General features: G+C 37.2%; 1 protein-coding gene across 1 annotated transcript in view; it reads right to left on the bottom strand.

Moving 5' to 3' along the window:
- LOC141325950 (cullin-9-like) overlaps nucleotides 1-19,251 on the bottom strand; it is a 55,578-nt gene that overhangs the window by 19,263 nt on the left and 17,064 nt on the right. The window contains exons 5-24 of the mRNA XM_073834669.1: nucleotides 19,219-19,249; nucleotides 17,722-17,827; nucleotides 17,417-17,644; nucleotides 17,070-17,160; nucleotides 16,416-16,587; nucleotides 15,029-15,134; nucleotides 14,841-14,936; nucleotides 14,560-14,735; nucleotides 14,326-14,459; nucleotides 11,907-12,092; nucleotides 11,658-11,687; nucleotides 10,621-10,751; nucleotides 10,195-10,377; nucleotides 9,867-10,024; nucleotides 9,399-9,597; nucleotides 7,460-7,631; nucleotides 6,743-6,888; nucleotides 6,530-6,659; nucleotides 3,307-3,509; nucleotides 1,142-1,404 (exon numbers count right to left, since the gene is read on the bottom strand). Of these exons, the coding sequence (XP_073690770.1) occupies nucleotides 1,142-1,404; nucleotides 3,307-3,509; nucleotides 6,530-6,659; nucleotides 6,743-6,888; nucleotides 7,460-7,631; nucleotides 9,399-9,597; nucleotides 9,867-10,024; nucleotides 10,195-10,377; nucleotides 10,621-10,751; nucleotides 11,658-11,687; nucleotides 11,907-12,092; nucleotides 14,326-14,459; nucleotides 14,560-14,735; nucleotides 14,841-14,936; nucleotides 15,029-15,134; nucleotides 16,416-16,587; nucleotides 17,070-17,160; nucleotides 17,417-17,644; nucleotides 17,722-17,827; nucleotides 19,219-19,249 (2,941 nt within the window). The remainder of the gene's footprint in view (nucleotides 1-1,141; nucleotides 1,405-3,306; nucleotides 3,510-6,529; nucleotides 6,660-6,742; nucleotides 6,889-7,459; nucleotides 7,632-9,398; nucleotides 9,598-9,866; nucleotides 10,025-10,194; nucleotides 10,378-10,620; nucleotides 10,752-11,657; nucleotides 11,688-11,906; nucleotides 12,093-14,325; nucleotides 14,460-14,559; nucleotides 14,736-14,840; nucleotides 14,937-15,028; nucleotides 15,135-16,415; nucleotides 16,588-17,069; nucleotides 17,161-17,416; nucleotides 17,645-17,721; nucleotides 17,828-19,218; nucleotides 19,250-19,251) is intronic.

Consider the following 19,251-nt stretch of genomic DNA (forward strand, 5'->3'; position numbering starts at 1 on the left):
TGAATTAAACCACCTGATTCATATAAAGTAGTTTTACAATGTCTTTTTTTTGTTTTTGTTGCGTGGACTTTCAAATGCATGGACAAAGGATGAGAAAAAAAAATCAAGATTAAAAATACTTTCATTTGCATTTTGAAGATAAAAAAAAAAAAAGTCTAGTTTGGAAGAATATGAGAGGGACCAAATGATGACACACTTCATTTGCAGGTGAACTATCGCTTTCTACTACGGCACAGACATGAACTGAGCAGCCTTTATTTAATAACAGGACTGAATCTCAGTCCACCGATGATCACAAACTTTAGAGCTATTTACAAGTCCTGCAATAAAAGAAAAGAGCATCTCGTAAGGCATTCCATTGGCTGACGCCAATATTCATCCTGACCAATGAGGAATGGACTAGCTCCGCCCCTGCGTAGGTCATAGTTAGTGCAACTGCGGACATTAAACCAGATCAAAACAGATAAAAAAGTAAAAACAAGCAGCAAAACACTTTCTGTGCCAGTGAAAATGCACTTGATTGTATTTCAAAACCTAGTGAGATGCTTCTGTCTACTGCTGACATAGTCAGTGGTCTTCTACATCAGTGGTTTTCAATCCTGGTCCTGGGGACCCACTGATCTGCACATTTTGTGTGTCTCTCTTATTTAACACACCTGATACAGATCATCAGCTCATTAGGAGAGAGATCCATGTACTTAACTGAGTGTGTCAGATAAGAGATACATACAAAATGTGCAGAGCAGTGGGTCCCCGGGACCAGGATTGAAAACCACTGTTCTACACGATTTGAAATGCTCTACACATACCCTACAAACAGCTCTCTGCATGGGACACTCAACTCAAAACTGATTCCTAAAGAGTTTGACGTCAGCTAAAGACAAACTGTCACACAAACAGTATGTTCATGCTGCACATCTTTCCTATGCGCCTAGTTTGGGAGCTCACTAGGTTTTGAGACCAGGAAATATAAAGAGGCTACAACAAAAAAGAAACCGGATAGAGTGCACCTGTTTGGCATAAGTGCATCTGAGAAAAAAAGCCCTGAGAGGGGAGGAAAAACATCAGGGAAAGCCACGCTCTCTGCCTCCTGTCTTGGACGGGGGGTCTATAGATCAAGGGTTAAGGGTCATCAGCACACCTGGTGTCGGCGTTGCTGCCGGCGATGCTGCTTGCGGAGCTTTTTTTCACGTCCATCTTAAAGGAGAACTGCGCCTGGCCCTTTCGGGGTGTGGACGGGTCCTCCATCACGAACTCCACGATGTGTGGGCTTTCCTCGTTGCGGCGGAGGTATCCTTTGTTGATGACGTGCATGATGCAGGAGAGCACGTCTGTAGTGCTGCAGCTGAAGCGAACCGAGGCCTGGGTCCGGCTCGCCTCCTGCTTCTGACACCGGTCCAACACCTGCAACGGCACAGGAAATGGCAAAAAACTAAAACTCATCTTCTGTAACATTTTTATTATCACTTTTGATTACAATTCACACCAAAAAAAAAAAATAATAATAAAAAATAAAAAAACACACATACAAAATAATAGTTTCCAAAAACCACAATTAAGTCTACTTTTAAGACTACTAGATTTCAATTTTCATGGAAATTAAATTATTATTATTTTTTTTAATTTTGTCAAAGGTAAAAATCGGCATCAAAAGAAGTTCAATATATTATCATTATATAAACACCTCAAACTATTTACAATTGTTTTCTTTATATATTACAATAATGAGACTTGGAGGACATGTGTGTAATTGTTATATTAAAATGCAAAAAAATACTAAAACTGGCCTCTTGCAAAACACCATGCCTAAGAATTATAGAACAGAGCTTTACATTGCGACTATGAAAAAAATCATATTTGTGTTTGGAGCTTCAAAGGTTTCTATGTAATTTTGCAACGTTGAATAACGAGAGCTTCGTTGATTATAATGGAACTTTGTGAGATTGCGATGAACTAAGATGAGTGACAGCTTTTAATTATTTTTAAGGGTGTTTGTAAATGAGATATTGATTTGATACAACAGTTAAATTAACAAAAAGTTAGTATTAAGTGACACTGTCTGACTATAACACTATTGCCTGATTTTGGTCTATTTCGTGGTCAAAAATGGTCTGAAACAAGTGAAACTGAGACGCTGAGCATCTCCATTCAAACACAGAAGTGTCTTGTTTATGAATGAATGTGCCTTTTTAAACGAATCTAGTGAAATTATGAAATTTCCCATTCATAAAGACAGTCACTTGCTTTATTTCTGAATGAATCAGCCGCTTGAACGAATCCAATTAATATGATTCAGTAATTAAATCAGTGACTTGCTGCCACCTACTGGCAGTTTTGGTTTCATTTTTAAGGTATCTTTTCAGTTATTTAAATCATTTAATATTTCTGTATTCAAAATTTTATATTTAAAACATTAATCTCATCATGAATTTATGAACTTGACTGCACTCATGCAACCTCTGAGCCTCATTAAACATGAAAATACACCTATAAGCCACTTTAGTGTTCTTCCATGACACCTCTGTAGTGCAAATAAATTGTTAATACTGATTTCATTGGTAACTTATTCTTATTGTACTTGTTCTTATTCTGTTGTTTGAATTAGAAATGTTAAAAAGCATATATACATATATATGTGACCCTGGACCACAAAACCAGTCTTAAGTCGCTGGGGTATATTTGTAGCAATAGCCAAAAATACATTGCATGGGTCAAAATGTTTGATTTTTCTTTTATGCCAAAAATCATTAAGAAATTAAGTAAAGTTCATGTTCCATGAAGATTTTTTGTAAAATTCCTACTGTAAACATATCAAAATGTAATTTTTGATTTGTAATATGCATTGCTAAGAACCTAATTTGGACAACTTTAAAGGTGATTTTCTCAGTATTTTTGATTTTTTTGCATCCTCAGATTTCTGATTTCAAATAGATGTATCTCGGCCAAATATTGTCCTATCCTAACAAACCATACATCAATAGAAAGCTTATTTATTGAACTTTCATATGATGCATACATCTCAGTTTTGTAAAATTTAACCTTGTGACTGGTTTTGTGGTCCAGGGTCACAAATAACACCTCGTAATGGGAAGGCAAATTTTGTTTAGATTTTTTGATTATTGATTAGAAGGTGCTCCTGAAATTTTGACTGTGCTCCCTAATTTTAAGTTAGGAGCACAAGTGCTCCTAAAAAGAAAAGTAAGCGTAAGCCCTGTGGAATGAATTATGATCTGGGTGTGATTTTAAGTTCTACAACATTTATGACTCTTACAAGTAAACAAAAGGGTTTCCTTGCTGATCCATTACCTTAAAGACTAAATTGTCAATATGCATCTCCTTCTCATTCTTCATGATCTGCACAATGAGACAGTAGATGTAGTTCCTCTTCCTCTCCAGTGTGAGTGCAGCATCTTCATCCACATTCAGGTAGGTCTGCTTTGGAAGCAGGTATTGGTAACCGTGTCTGTCTGAGCTCTGCGAGAGGGCCTTCTTGTTCAGTCTCAGGACATCTGAAAAATTCATTAATGTTTAATGGTTTTAATTTAGAATTTCTAAATTCAAAATTTGAAACATTGAACTGGGTGATTCAATTCAGTGATTCAGATTTTAAACTTTATAAATGCATATACATTACAGGTCAAAAGTTTGGAATAATTTAAGTTTTTTTTTTTTTTTTTTAAATCTCTTTTGTTCACCAAGACAGCATTTATTTGATGAAAATTCAGTAAAACTGTACTGTGAAAATATTATTAGATTTTAAAATGAGAGTTTTACATTTTTATATATTTAAAAAAAAAAATTATGTGATGCAAAGCTAAATTTTTAGCAATATTTATCCAGTCTTCAGTGTCACATAATCCTCCAGAAATTGTAATATTTAACTTTACTGTTGTACTGATGTTTGATCAAATAACTGAATCCTAGGTGACCATCTTCCCAATTACTTCAAACTTCTGACCAATAGTGTATTTGATCCTTAAAATACTTCCCCTATTGTTTTCTAGGGGTGTAATGGCACACAGAAGTCACAGTTCGGTACATACCTCGGTTTTGGTTCAATACGAGTTCGGTACAACAGGAAATGTTTTTTTTTTTTCATCTATTTTGAACAGACAAGTAGTGCTACATACACGTACCATGAGCAGTTGTTGCGGATTTAAATTAGACTGTATAAATTCAAGATTTAAAGCAAAAACATAAATGTCTGACTTTAAATAAAACAGCAGGAGGACTAAATGAAAATGCAAGTATATTCTCTGACAGCAGGTGGCGCTTATGAAACAGCAGCAATATAGAGTTTCCTTTGTTACCACTGTAAACAAAGCAGATGTGCTTATAAACACTACTTTAAAAGGCATTATATGGACGTAAGAGGAAAAGAAAATGCCATCAAAACATTTCTGAAGACAGTCAGTTCCACTAGATAGATGATGGCGATTGCTGAAAGACATCATGATGTTGAGGCGACAACGTGATTCCTCCCCCAAATAATAAATATGGGAGAAAAATATATATTTCAATACTTTCTCTCGCAGTTATATCGTTGGGTATTTATACTGCATACAAATTGCGGGCATCCGGAAGCCGCTATTAATATGAATGAATGATTTGCAATCGCATGTGCTCAGTGTATACTGCAGCGTCAGTATGTACCAAACATTTTACAAGATTAGATGCTTGTCAGTGGCGCTCAGGATCTGCAAATCCTTTACCATCATCCTCAGTCATCTCTCTTTACTCTGTTTTTGTGGTGAGATTTTATATACTGTAACGTAACAGGCTACTGCTAGCAAGCAGATAACCATGTTCCTTTAATGGCTCGCGTAATTTTATTAGTGTGTTATTTATTTTTCATGCCTTGCTCAATACAGACACGTCCCCCGCCGCTCCCCATCGATGTAATCATCCATCACAAATGTTCCACTGTAGACATCGTCCGATGCCAATTTGGTAGATACTGTATCGCCCAACCCTAAGAAATACATTCATATAAACCCCCAAATATGTGTCTTTAGGGATGGGACGATACACCTACCTATTCAATACTATCGTGATACTTTGGTGCCCTATACGATATGTATTGCGATTTTAAGAATTTCGATTCTACAAGTATTGCGATTCGATATTGCTATTAGGGCTGGGACGATACGCTAGTCTGCCAATTCAAATGGTCAACAAAATTAGTAGAAAAAAAATACTCTCTGGAATAAAATAAAGTGCTGTGTTACTTCGCAAACCGTTTTAGTCATGTTTAGTCATGTTTTCCCGGCAAAACAAATTTTACTTTGTTTACCGCAAAGTATATTTTGGTCATCCCATTAAAAATTACATTCAAAGTGGATAATTTTCGAGCTTAGTGCTGGAAATAGTTATGTTAAATGCTGGAAAGTCATGAAAAAGGTGCTTGAATTTCTCTCAAAGGTTGTACAAACCCTGAAATAATGTATTATTATTTCTACCACAACACCATGGTTATAGTTAGCATTAATACTTCTGGTTTTCTGACGTCAGTGCTGTTTATAACAGAGAATTCTGGGCAGAATTCGAAAGATGCTCACTAGATCTTGCCACAACCATTTTATTGTGCAGCAAATTCAAACACTTCTTACTGGATCTCACAGCACTGTGCAGTAACAGTGTCGCAAAATCAACTTGGCTCCTGAGTAAAGCCGTTCTGAGCTCGGACAAGTTTGTTTGCTTTGTGATCCGAGCTGAGCAGCTAAATCGTAGTGCGGTTTAGTTTCGCTTTCGTTTCGTTTGTCGTTAGATGTTTCTCATATGCAACAGAAATGGGCACCAGTGCAACTGCTCACAAAAATTATTCCCACCGGCAGAAAAAATGGTCGCAAAACGTCTGGAGCCTTGAGAGAGCAGATGGCTCTGCATGCTTTCAAAACGCTCTCGCAGTACTTTGATGCCATACACCGATCGTCTGCACATGCTGCTTAAAGTGCTACACATTTTATACATTTCACCCTCTGTTGGATTAAAAGCGGTAACTTCTCCCCACAACCTCTTAGGAAAAGTAAAATAACTAAATATAAATTGATTCTGAGGTAAACCAATTGATTCTTAAATAGTTTCAAAAAGAATCCATAGTTAGGTGAATACATTTTTTTCTTCCACACCTATTTGTCTTTGCATATTTTGAGCATTGCGAACAGCGATTTTGATCTGCCTGGGACAGTATTTTCTTCCCTTCACAGACTTCTTAAAGATAATACACAAATTACATTTTGGGAAATTATTTAATGTAGCATCTCTAGAACCCAAAAACTTTCCCACACTGCTGTTTGTAAACAAACATCTCTTGTGTGCCATCTGAACTTGCTGTTATTGTTTTAGGTTGATGCTCTTTCCTGTTCCATTTCCATATACGACCCCTTCTGGATTGATCGCCTATGACTGTATTTATCGTTTGACTGCATAAACCAAACTGTAACGGTTCAGGGCAAATGCTTGTTCCGGTACACCCCTACTGTTTACCCTGATACCTTCTCATTCTGTCATAAAGAGAAGGATTTCTCACCTTTCATGGGTTCTTGGCTGGAGCCGGTGTAAGTGAGAATCCCCTTCTCCACCGTGAGAGGCTTGAGGGCATGGCTCAGCATGACTGGAGAAAGACCTGTGGCCTGCTGTAACATCTCCACACTCACATCCTGCAGAACAGGAAGAAAGTGAACAATTCTGACATATAAAAACTTCATATCATGCCCTGTTTGTATTGGTCTCTAGATTGTACCTCGTGTTTGTTGAACTGCAGCAGGATGTACATCTGCAGTGTGGAAACGTAGAGAGTACAGGAGCCATACTGAAGCTCTGCATGGCCGAGCCATGTCCACTGCAGCCGCCGAGGCTTACTGTGAGTCAAGCTATACATGCGCTGACCTACAGGACAGATACACACATACAGATTAGACTCAAACTACAACAGAACCACCAGAGGGAATAGGTCTTACTAGTCTGTAGCATTCGCACTAGGGGTGTAAGGAGAAATCGATTCGTAGAACAATTCTGCGATGTTCAGGATGCAACGTTATTCTTTCTGGAATTGATTGTGAGCTTAGATTTTAACAGCAGATGGTACTTTGTTTGCTTCCAGTTCCATATACACGTAGACAGACCACTTGAACTTAAAATAATCATTCATTAAGTTTGAAAAGTTTGAAGCAAGTTACAAGAGTGTTCACAGTGGGCTGTTTACATTAATCTTGCACCATAAAGCATAAAAGCTGAGGAGCAAGAACATTTATCCACTTAAATTACTCGGTTGAACACACAAGTCACATCACACTCCTTGTTAAAAACTTGCCTTGAGCACCATCTGCTGTTAAAAACAAAGCTCAGAATCGATTCCAGACAGAATCGCGACGCATTCAGAAAAAAAGAAAAAGATCAAATCAATTTACTGTTACACCCCTAATTTGCACTGCCAGAGATTATGCATTTCTCAACTAACTGTTAGCGTAAAACTCTGTGAAATCAGCCAGGTAATTGCAGAGTTGAGCAGGGAAGTGTTTGCTGGGATCCTCGAGGTAGCAGGGAGCTGATACAACCCAGCAGCGTGGAGATAACACCAATACTTTCACATCACTCTCATCCTCTGGTTCAGACACATCATCATCCATCATCTGATCAAAAACACACAATGAACAACAAAGTAGACCGCATTAGCATTTAAACATTTACATCACAGCTATAGACGCCATAGACAATGCGCAGGGACAAGCACATAAGACAATTTAATCATGTCAATTTGACATTGACTTTCTTAGCCAGCCAAACACTATTTGCAGATAGCTTAAAACATGCAGTATATATCAGTATTATGACATAATGCAACTAATATATAAGTCTCTGAAATGTGCAAATGTCAAATGGGACATCAACAACAAAATTTTTTTTTTAAAAAAAGAACACCGATATACATATCGTCAAATTTAATTTAATGACAGCTCATCTATGGCTTGCGCAATAAGATCAGCAATGACAAAAAAGTCTTTGTTCTCTGGGATTTCTAAGTATCTCTCCAGCATTATGACAACAAAATGAGGTGCTCTAGTTACTAAAAGATACATTTATACAGAAAAAAAAAAAAAAATGAATGAATGAATGTTAGAGCTCATATTTGATTGTTTATTTAGGACATTGCATGCAGATGTGGCTAACATGGGTGTCAAAATAAGGTGCATCTTAAAAATTAGTAATTTGATCTAAGCATCAATCCATATCAGTGCATCGTTACACCCCAACTAATGTATATTGACTTCACTGTCTGAACAAATGGATCTGATTTCATCTGTAAAAAGACAAAAAAACAAACAAAAAAAAAAATCTAGCAGTCAAACAAACTTGCCAGACGTTCCAAACGAAAGTGAGCAACTTAAACTTAAGGGCCCTTCCAGAAGTTTATTAGCAAAGGAAACATTCCACGGTCACTTCACGGATGTGATCTTCAGTTAGGAGCTCTTGCGATGCATTCTAAAGCAAAATTGGGGTTGATTTCCACTTCAAATACAAACGTATGTAAAATAGGCTGATTAAATTTTGTCTTTATTTTAATGTAATACAAAATATTTTTTATTTCAGTGATAGAAATATGATTTAAAGGAACACTCCACTTTTTTTGGAAATAGGCTCATTCTCCAACTCCCCCCGAGTTAATAAGTTGAGTTTTACCATTTTGAAATCCATTCAGCCGTTCTCCTGTTCTGGCGATATCACTTTTAGCATAGCTTAGCATAGATCATTGAATCCTATGAGACCAATAGCATCGTGTTCAAAAATGACCAACGAGTTTCCATATTTGTCCTATTTAAAACTTGACTCTTCTGTAGTTATATCGTGTACTAAGACCGGTGGAAAATGTAAAGATGCGATTTTCTAGGCTGATAAGATTAGGAACTACAATCCTATTCTGGTGTAATAGTCAAGGAAGTTTGCTTGGTCACGTTGTGCTGCGATGTACTGCGTGATATTACTGCCTCTTTTTCGGCCATGTTATGGCAGCAAACTTCCTTGACTATTACGCCGGAATGGTAGTGTAGTTCCTAATCTTATCAGCCTAGAAAATCGCAGCTTTACATTTTCCGCCGGTCTTAATACACGATATAACTACAGGAGAGTCAGGTTTTAAATAGGACAAATATCGAAACTCGTTGGTCATTTTTGAACACGATGCTATTGGTCTCATAGGATTCAATGATCTATGCTAAGCTATGCTAAAAGTGATATCGCCAGAACAGGAGAACGGCTGAATGGATTTAAAAACGGTAAAACTCAACTTATTAACTCGGGGAAAGTTGGAGAGTGTTCCTTTAAGTCTGGAGCCCTATTATGACCTTCAGCAAAAAAAAGTGAAGCAGCTATTACATAAAATGTCATAAAATCATTCTCACCTCCTCAAAGTTCTCCAGATTTTTGTCCAGCTGCTGTAGACGGTAAAGATGAAACTCCTGTTGAAGCTCCTCAGATTCACTGAGGTTGGTCAGCATCTGCTGGGGAAACCGGTTTGGGAAGCAGGTACCGATCTGCTCAACCACAGCGCTCTCCAACCACACCTTCCCCTGACCCAACAGCCGATCACCCAGATAGTACCTGAACAGTAAAAGATGTAAAAGATGAACAATGTGAAAAACAGGGTGAACAGAACCATATGAATAGCTAGTGTCTCCCAATGAGCAGTTTCTTGCGCCATGCTTTAAAAATGGCTCCTTCGATGATAAAATAGGTTGATCACCATCTCTTTTCAGAACAAATACATAAATAGAGATTAAAAAAAATCACATATAATAGAAAAGAAAAATATTTAGATATTAATTTCTGAAAGATCACTCAGCCCTAGTTAGCAGCAGCTGTTCTCATACCTGTAAAAGTGCTCAAAGGTGTTGGCCAGCTCCAGGCCGGAGAGGAACAGCATGGGCTCCAGGAACTGCTGAAGCTGGTTCAAGGTATCCACATTTCCAGAGTCCACCCCACTTTCCTGGATCATCTTGTCTATGTACTGTGCAAAACGTTCACTCACCTGCATGTAAGTTATTAAAAAATAAATACAAAGAATTACTTTTGAATTCTAATTTCTATTCAAAATATCCTAATGGTCCAAAAACTAATTCTAATTAGATTATTAATTATGAACTAGATTATTCACAGCAGGTTTCATAACATTGACCCAAGAATTCCCTGTTGACTCACATGCATAGCGGTGTGGATGGACAGCTGGAGCAAGGCGGCAGAAAACCCCCGACGAAGCGCAAGCACAAAGGCAGTGTGCTGGCCAAAAAGTTCCTCCATGGCATTCTTTAGCCGGAGGAACAGACCCCTGTAAAGCTCCACGAAGTCAGGGAGACTGCATGACGAATCTAGGAAGCTCTTTACCTGGAAAGAGCCAAACAAAATTACTCCAGAATTACAGGAATTGATAAATGTGACCTGCATTAGTACAGTTCATTAAAGACATGCAGATGGTCAATCAACTGGAATTGGGGCCTTAGAGCCCAGCAGAAAAATTCACCTTGTTTAGGTATTTTGAATAATTTGATAATTCTTCCATCTACAAAATAACTCCAAATTTAAAATCAACATTTCACCAAATTTAAATCTCTAAATTAAATGTCTAACCTGTCGCTGAACGACACCTTGCCAGCACAAAGCGATGCCTGCAATGCTGCTAGTATTCTTCACTTTTGGTTTGCTAGAGGATGAAGATGAGCTTACTGCAGTCGTTTCCTTATTCTTTCCCTCTTTACCATCTGTAAAAAACATAGATAAAAGCTCTTGACAAGTTGGAGCAAATGCCAAAAACAAAATCACACATATGGCTACCAACAAAAACAATGTGCCAGCAATTAGGGCTGCACAATTAATCAAAAATTTTGGCTCCCTTTAAATCTGTGGTTAACTTCTAACATGCATTGATTATTTTAATTCTGAGTCTCTTTGGCCTCCACAAATCGAATGTAAAGCAACAGCACTGGGGTGCAAAAAAGCATTTTACCTGGTTTGGAAAATGGGCACATTAAAAACTAAGTATATAAGACTATCTGTAAGGCTATAGAAACTACAAGAGTTTTCCAATGCAAAATAAAATTGAAATAGTAAATGTAGTCATGATAAAAATTCAATATTATATACCGTTACATGTAAAATAGTATTTAACTTGACTAGAGGACAAAAGAATAAATACAAACTACAGTGGACCAGGTAGAAATTCACTTCAAGTTTTGGCTTCAATGTGAATTCATTTGAACTCCATTTGATTTTGAAGTACATATTTAGTACTTGTAACAATGACTCAAATGTAAACTTTTTGTTCTGGCAGCAGAATAACTACAAAACGCATCATGTTGGAGATAAAAGGACATTGAAAATGAACAATTTGGTGTTTCTTAACTTATTAGCATGAAAGCTGCTGTTGTAAATTATGAAATCGTGCAGCCCTACCAGCAATTTAAATGGGAAGCCAGAGCAAGGCAAAACAAATAAAGACAGCGGAATTGAATAAAAATAAATACGAAAATAAATACATCAACAATTAAAAGGCATTTTATCATGGTTAGTTTGGAGTTGAGCTGAGCAGATGGATAGGGTGCTGAAAAAAAAAAAAGACATGAATGAAGTCAAAATAAAGTAACATTAGCATCTACACTATTACTTACTCTTCAAATCTCTGCTTCTGTTGATACCTTCTGAAAACAAGAAAAATACCTTGAAATACAGTAGCCTTCATTTAACACAATCTACAAAAGGTGGTTTAAAACTAGCACTCCTGTTCTCTGGCTTACCAGAAAAGACTTAAAAACTAACAAATATGTTTCACATATAAATAAAGTATCGCACAGCACAGTAGTGGTGCTCCAGTCTCTAGAATTAAATAATGTAATTTTAAATGTTTTGAAGGCACTCACTTGATTTGATGGGAGGTTTGAGCTCTTCTGTATCAACTGTGCTGGTGTCCACATGGACAAGCAAGTGAGTGAGACGCCGCACACGGGAGTTAAAGATGGAGGCTGAGTTCTTACATCTCTTGGAGGAATCGGTGTTCTCCAAATACTCATTCATCAACCAGGACAGAGGGCTGAGAGTAGCAGTCTCTGTTATAAGGAAGATGATCAGAAATTCACATATTGCACATAAAACTAAAGATACCGGACTGATAAAAGCACTTTTCAGAAGATTGACTGACATGGTTTGTTAGGATAGGACAATATTTCGAAACAACTATTCGAAAATCTGGAATCTGAGAGTGGAAAAAAATCTAAATATTGAGAAAATCGCCTTTAAAGCTGTCCAAATAAAGTTCTTAGCAATGCATATTACGAATCAAAAAATAAGTTTTAATATATTTACGGCAAGAAATTTACTTAAATTTAAATGTCTTCATGGAACATGATCTTTACTTAAAGGATTACTCCACTTCCAGCACAAAAATTTACAGATAATGTACTCACCCCCTTGTCATCCAAGATGTTCATTTCTTTCTTTCTTCAGTCGCAAAGAGATTGTGTTTTTTAAGGAAAACATTTGAGGATTTCTCTCCATATAATGGATATGTATGGTGCCCCCGAGTTTAAACTTCCAAAATGCAGCTTCAAAGGGCTCTAAATGATCCTACACAAGGAAAAAGGGTGTTATCTAGCAAAACGATCAGTTATTTTTAAACAAATTGACAATTTATATACTTTTTAACCTCAAAAGCTCGACTTGGCATGTCTCTGCGATGCACATGTGTAGTGTGTGAAATCCGGGTCAATACAGTTAGGGCATGTCGAAAAACTCCCAATTGGTTTTCGTCTTTAACTTCAAAATCGTCCTACATCACTATTTTACCTTTTCTTTGTAAAGGGCATTTGCTCTTCTTTGTACGTTCACTTTGTAAACGCTGGGTCGGTACTTCTGCAGCGATGTTGGACGATTTTGAAGTTGGGGAAGAAAAACAAGATGGGAGTTTTTCGACATACCCTAACTGTATTGACCCGAGTCACAGAGACGAGACAAGACGAGCATTTAAAGTTAAAAAGAATATAAATTGTCAATTTGTTTTCAAAATGACTGATCGTTTCTTTAGATGAGACCCTTCTTCCTCAGCTGGGATTGTTTATAGCCGTTTGAAGCTGCGTTTAAACTGCATTTTGGAAGTTCAAATTCGGGGGCACCATACATATATCAATTATAAGGAGAGAATTTCTGAAATGTTTTTCTCAAAAAACAATTTCTTTACGACTGAAGAAAAAAAAAAGACATGAACATCTTGGATGACAAGGGGGTGAGTACATTATCTCTAAATTTTTGTTCTGGAAGTGAAATAATCCTTTAAAATTTAAATTTAAAATAATTTGGACTCATACAATGTATTTTTGGCTATTGCTACTAATATACCCGTGCAACTTAATCTTCTCTAACCAGCATGTAAATCAAAACAAAAACACTGGTTGAATGCTTTCTATGTATTTATCAGATGGTCCCTTCCTTTTTAAAGGGATGGTTCGGAGTAGAATTGACTTCATTGCTATGCACTCCGAAGCCCATCTAAATACCCCATCCGAAGTTTTTTTTACCTTAGTCAAACATTTATGGAGATATTAGAGTTTTTCGAATTGCTTGTTACAGGAGTGAATGGTACATGTGATGTATCTCGTAAATTGCACCACTAAACGTGCAAGTAATCTTACCAAACTTGTACAGTAGTGTAAATAGGTTATGTACTCACAAAACGCTGCATCAGAACATTTGTAAGTCCACCATGAGTGTTTTAAAAACACGTTTTAGCCGATCCCTACTAGTCTCAAAAACTACAAATGGCGACACATCGACGTCACTTCCCTGGTTTGAAAAAAGCACGTAAAAGTCCTCCTACAAGTTGACATGCAGACAGATGTAGTAGGAGGACTTTTACGTGCTTTTTTCAAACCAGGGAAGTGACGTCGACTTGTAGTTTCTGAGACTAGTAGTTCTCGGGTAAAACGTGTTTTTAAAACACTCATGGTGGACTTACAAATGTTCTGATGCAGCGTTTTGTGAGTACATAACCTATTTACACTACTGTACAAGTTTGGTAAGATTGCTTGCACGTTTAGTGGTGCAATTTACGAGATACATCACATGTACCATTCACTCCTGTAACAAGCAATTCGAAAAACTCTAATATCTCCATAAATGTTCGACTAAGGTAAAAAAAACTTCGGATGGGGTATTTAGATGGGCTTCGGAGTGCATAGCAATGAAGTCAATTCTACTCCAAACCATCCCTTTAAGTGGGCGATACTTGGTCAGAAGAAGCTGGAAAGTGGACCAGACTTCAGTCAGGTAAGCGCTCAGGTAAATTACCTGAGATAGTGACGCTCTGTACGATGGGTGTGATGAGAGCCTCCCAGCAGGTTCGGCCTAAAGCCTCTGCGGCCTCAGCGTCAGGCAGGAAACGGTCAGCAAACATCTGCTCATGTTTTAGGGCACTGTTTAACCTGAATCCAACATAAATATAAGAGGTTTTCATATGGAACAACGGCAATAACACCTCCCAACCTCTTAATTTAGCTCTATAGCTTTGGCAGAAGGTCTCACTTGTTAAAAAGCTGCAGCAGCTGGTTCTTGTCCTCCAGGATCTCCTGGCACCAGGTGTGAGCTTTTGTTGTATAGAAGAGATAAGTGCGGCAGCACAGCTGCTCCTTAAACACGGGCCAGAATGTGGGCTTTGGGCCCAGAACCTCAAACCCATGCACTCGTGTGTCAATGCCACCCTGTGGACAGGGAGAAACATAATTTGTGCTAAAGGTGGAATAATAAACATCTAAGGCTTTAATGTAAAAGGCAAGTTCTGCCACATTTCATTTAATAGGTCTGACCTGTTGACATCTTTTGACTCTGATCTGAATGATGGGCCAGAAGCGAGTCATATTCTCCAGCAAAACCACATGGCTGGCGGAGGGTGCCACATTTACCTGTTCAATACAAACAAAGAATAAAAAGTATCATCTTAAACTTCAATGTGCAGTTATCACCTCTGTAAATTAAACCAGAAGAGCTTTCTCACAGTGTTGAGTTCAGTATTGATGTTTGTGGGATCATCTCCTCCTAGGACTACAATACGGGCTGGCATGTAACTTGAGTCCTCACTGGCTACAAGCACAGTCAATTGCCTGTGAATGGAAAAAAAGCATAAAGGATTTTGATCAGTTGCAGTGACAGAAATGTATTTTTCCATTTTGCCCCCCTAAACTAATATCTAGGTCCAATTTTTACCTTTATATGGGCAAATTTTATATTAAAACTAGGGCTGTCACGATTCCTAGATTCAATCTAAGTACTGGATTATAAAAAAAAAATCATTGATTGCCTGTGTCAAGTGACCATGAAAATACTGGAAGTGGTGCATTCCATGGACGAGAGTCAATGAAATGCATTATTAGACCATTTTCTAAGGCTGCATGATATAGTAAAATCCATTTACAAATCATAATAAAGCAAAACACTATTTACAAAAGCTACGATTCAATTAAATAAATATATGCAACGCAGGTTTAACACACGTGCATTAATTTACGTGTATGTGTAGGTTATGTGCGTCTCAGAGCGGCTCCGTTTACAGTAAATGTTGCTCCACACAAACCATTATGATTTACATGTGTGGAGTTCATTATGGGAATGTAACTTGCACCATTTAATCAGATTTATGAGGTAAATTGTTATAAACCTATGCAAACACAGGAGAATACATCAATATCTTTCACAGTAATGTAACTGTTCAATGAAATTTCAAAATAAAAGCTAAAACCCTCACTCTGAGTTTACACATTTTGATGTCCACATATTCAAGAAATGACAGTGGCTGTAGTATTTCTGTGGTAAGGAAATGGCAAACCATTAAAGATTAAGTGGACATTTGAATTGCCTTGTTTAGTCAGTATTAAACAAGGGTTAGATCGCCTTGTAAAGTGCAAAAACAATCATCAGGCTGCTGGCGCCCTCTGCAGTGTTGTAATGCATAATGTACATTAGTTCTATAGTTTCTAATACATTATGAATTTTAACAGTTTTGTTTAATAAAACCATATGACTACTAGCTTTTGATACTTTATTTGAACCATTTATTATTGCATCATTGCTATTATATATCCATTTTAAGTAATTTTAAAGGCTATTGTTTGCTTAGGTCTAATTTTATTGCCTCAAAAATGTATCAATGATCTGATTACTTGATTACCAAAATAATCATTAGTGACAACCTTAATTAAAACATATTAAATATTTGCCAGTAAGCCTTGATAATGCAGTTACAACTGAATGAACAATGCTGTGCAATTTTTTATTTTTTTGTCCATTTATCTTGAATTTGAGGTATTAATTTCCAGCACTGATTAGTTATAAAAGGGTTTCATTTAGCAGCATTCACTAAATAAAGAGTAGCTGGGTCAGCATACCTGATGACCACTCCTTTATGCATGTAAATGTTGATAAAATGGGAGCCAGTACAGCCGTTGGATTCCCAGTAGGTTTTGGGGTTTTTGTCTGTCAGCTTATTAGCTCGATGGTGATTGGAGGAGACCTCCACCTTCTCCCAGCATTTGTCCTCTTTCAGTTCCACACTGGAGCCTGAAGAACATCACACAAGTAAATAAATACCTAAACCTTTACCAGTAACACAGCACAGTTATGTTTAAGCGAATGCTTTAAATGAATGTTTAGTTTTAATAAGTAGAAAAGGAGATGATCTTTTCCACACAACAATGTGGATGGGGAATTCTCACACAAAGATATCTCATGATTTCAGAAAACTTTAAAGTCATGATGAAAGGGAAGTAGCTACAGATCTTTTCTTCCGGACTGTGTCATACATCCATTTTTAACAAATTACTAAAAAAAAAAAAAAAAAATGTAGGGCAGAGACTTGGTTCCATCCATCAGTTGTTGCACTAAAAAATAAATGTAAGTTTGCAATCGATTGCGAAAGTGCAGCGGTTTGACTTTCTAACTTTTGTTTCATGGAAGAAAAAAAGTGAGTAATGCATTTAATTTTAGGGTGAGTTATAGCTGTAATGATTATACGTTTTACTTCAAGTGTTTTAGGAACAGACCTTGGCACAAGTTCCGCAGGAACACATCAAAGAAGGGAATATTGATGGGCTGATGGCTGCGACGATGCTCTTCAATCTGACCAAGGACCATCTAAAGATACAAATATGGAGTGTGTTATTAAGTGAACATGTCTATTAATTATCCTGGTTGTCTATCAAACCATTAAACATTCTTGGAATGGACCATCTAATAAAACCTGCTTGCTATGCTGCATCAAAATCATTAAAATACTTTCAAGAAACAAGCCTGTTTGAGAAACCAGCCTAATCATCTAAGGCTTGTTCATGCATCTTAGAAAACTCAAACTAGTCGATTTTGAAAGTATCTATTTTTGAACAGGCTTTACCTGTATACATCCTGCCAGCACACTGGTGGTCATTTTCTTGTAGAGGCTGGCATACTTCTCACAGTCGTTGATCAGGTCCCGCAGCTCGGTGACCATGAGCAAGCTGGTGCTGTGTTTGTCCACGGTTTTGATAAGAGCCTCTTTGGTGCCCAGCCGACACATCACAACAGCATAGTCTTTATTCAGAGATGCAAGTCGATATAAGAAGCGGATAAACTGCTGTACGGCCTAAGTGGCGAGAAAGAGGAATTAAATACTATCGTTATGAAACAATGATCTTATAAAGCTAAATGAAGGGAAAGTACCTCTCTGTCACTGACAAAAGCAATCATAGATGACAGACAGGGCTCAATACTCTCATGCCATGGCAGCAGATCCTCCTGGTAGTTATCCAAGAACTTGTTCAAAATCCTGGGGAGTATGTAAGAGTTCATTTATCACTAGCAAATAAGGCAATCTTATCAACACAATCAGGAAATCAACAACACAACATAAAAATTAAGACTTTGAGTAGCTTAAAAGAAACTCTGATTTCTTGTGTGGAACATAGACTCTGTCTACAGAGTGTATTTTTTTTAAATAAACTGCTAAATATCCAACACTGCCCATAAATTAAGGTTGCCCATTTTGGTCCTTAAGAGAATTTTTATGACGTAAAATACAAATATGAATTATAACTAAAATGTAATAAAAATAAAAATAATAATAAATATGAATAAAATATTAAAATAGTGACGTCAAATCGTTTATAATTCATGACTGTTACAGCACCAGCTTTGGTCCGATCACCTTAAACCTTGGCATGCTTGATTAGAATCACCTGTCTCATGTGCTCACCAGGTTGTGTGAAGTTTTGAGTTTTTCTTTAGGCTTTTTAGGATTTTGGGTAAATTTAGACAGACCTCTTCTTAAAAAGCCCATTATAGCCTCCCAAAGGGTAAATGTCAACTTTTTTGTTATAATTATTGACCTAGAGAGTGTACTGTAATTCTTGTAATACTGTATACTTGTAATTCGCAAAAGTAGATCATCATCTTCTTCTTGATTTATTCATTCTTCATTTGATTGACAGCAGTGGTTCTAGAGGCAAAGTCGTCTGGAATGAGGAGTTCCATCATATGATATATGATATGAATATTGCGTGTATGTGCGAGAAAAAAAAAACAGGCAATGTACAATTGTTTACGCCCTTGAAAAATGTGATATCGTCCCCCAGTGGCCGAATTTCCTTTAAATGTCTTTCAGACCTTTGGGGCCAAATTTCATTCCAATCGGCAAATTTGGTTTTTGATAATTATTGATATTTGCTCTCCAGAGAATCTTTCTACACTTATTTGGTTCCAATTGGGCGAAAAACCTAGTTCGCAAAAGTAGGTTTTTCAAAAAATGTAAAATACCCGACAACTTACAATTGAATCTGAAAGGAGCCAAGGATTCCAACGACACAAGACACTTGAGCCTGCGATTTATGGTTTAGGAGTTATGAGCGATTTCGTACATTTGATGGCTGTGGCGCCCCCTTGAGGCCGATTGGGGTGAGCCTTGGTGACGTTGTAGACAGTGTGAGTACTACCATCCCTCCTAGTTTCAAGTCTCTGCGACTTACGATTTAGTCTGCACGATCAGTTTTACGTTGAAATCACTGATCCCTGACCATTCTAACAATTATACTATGCGCTTGAACCCCTAATAATGGAAATCATTTTCCTAATGGAAATTTTTTTAAATGTGACCTAGACATGTTTTTGTGAGTGCATCTACCTGTATCTAGCTTTTACCTATTTATTAGGTCAAGGACTCACCTCAGGATGGACAGCTGCACAGCCCGATCCACT

This window comes from Garra rufa, chromosome 2 (genome assembly GCF_049309525.1).
Source record: "Garra rufa chromosome 2, GarRuf1.0, whole genome shotgun sequence".
In the NCBI taxonomy this organism is placed as follows: domain Eukaryota; kingdom Metazoa; phylum Chordata; class Actinopteri; order Cypriniformes; family Cyprinidae; genus Garra; species Garra rufa.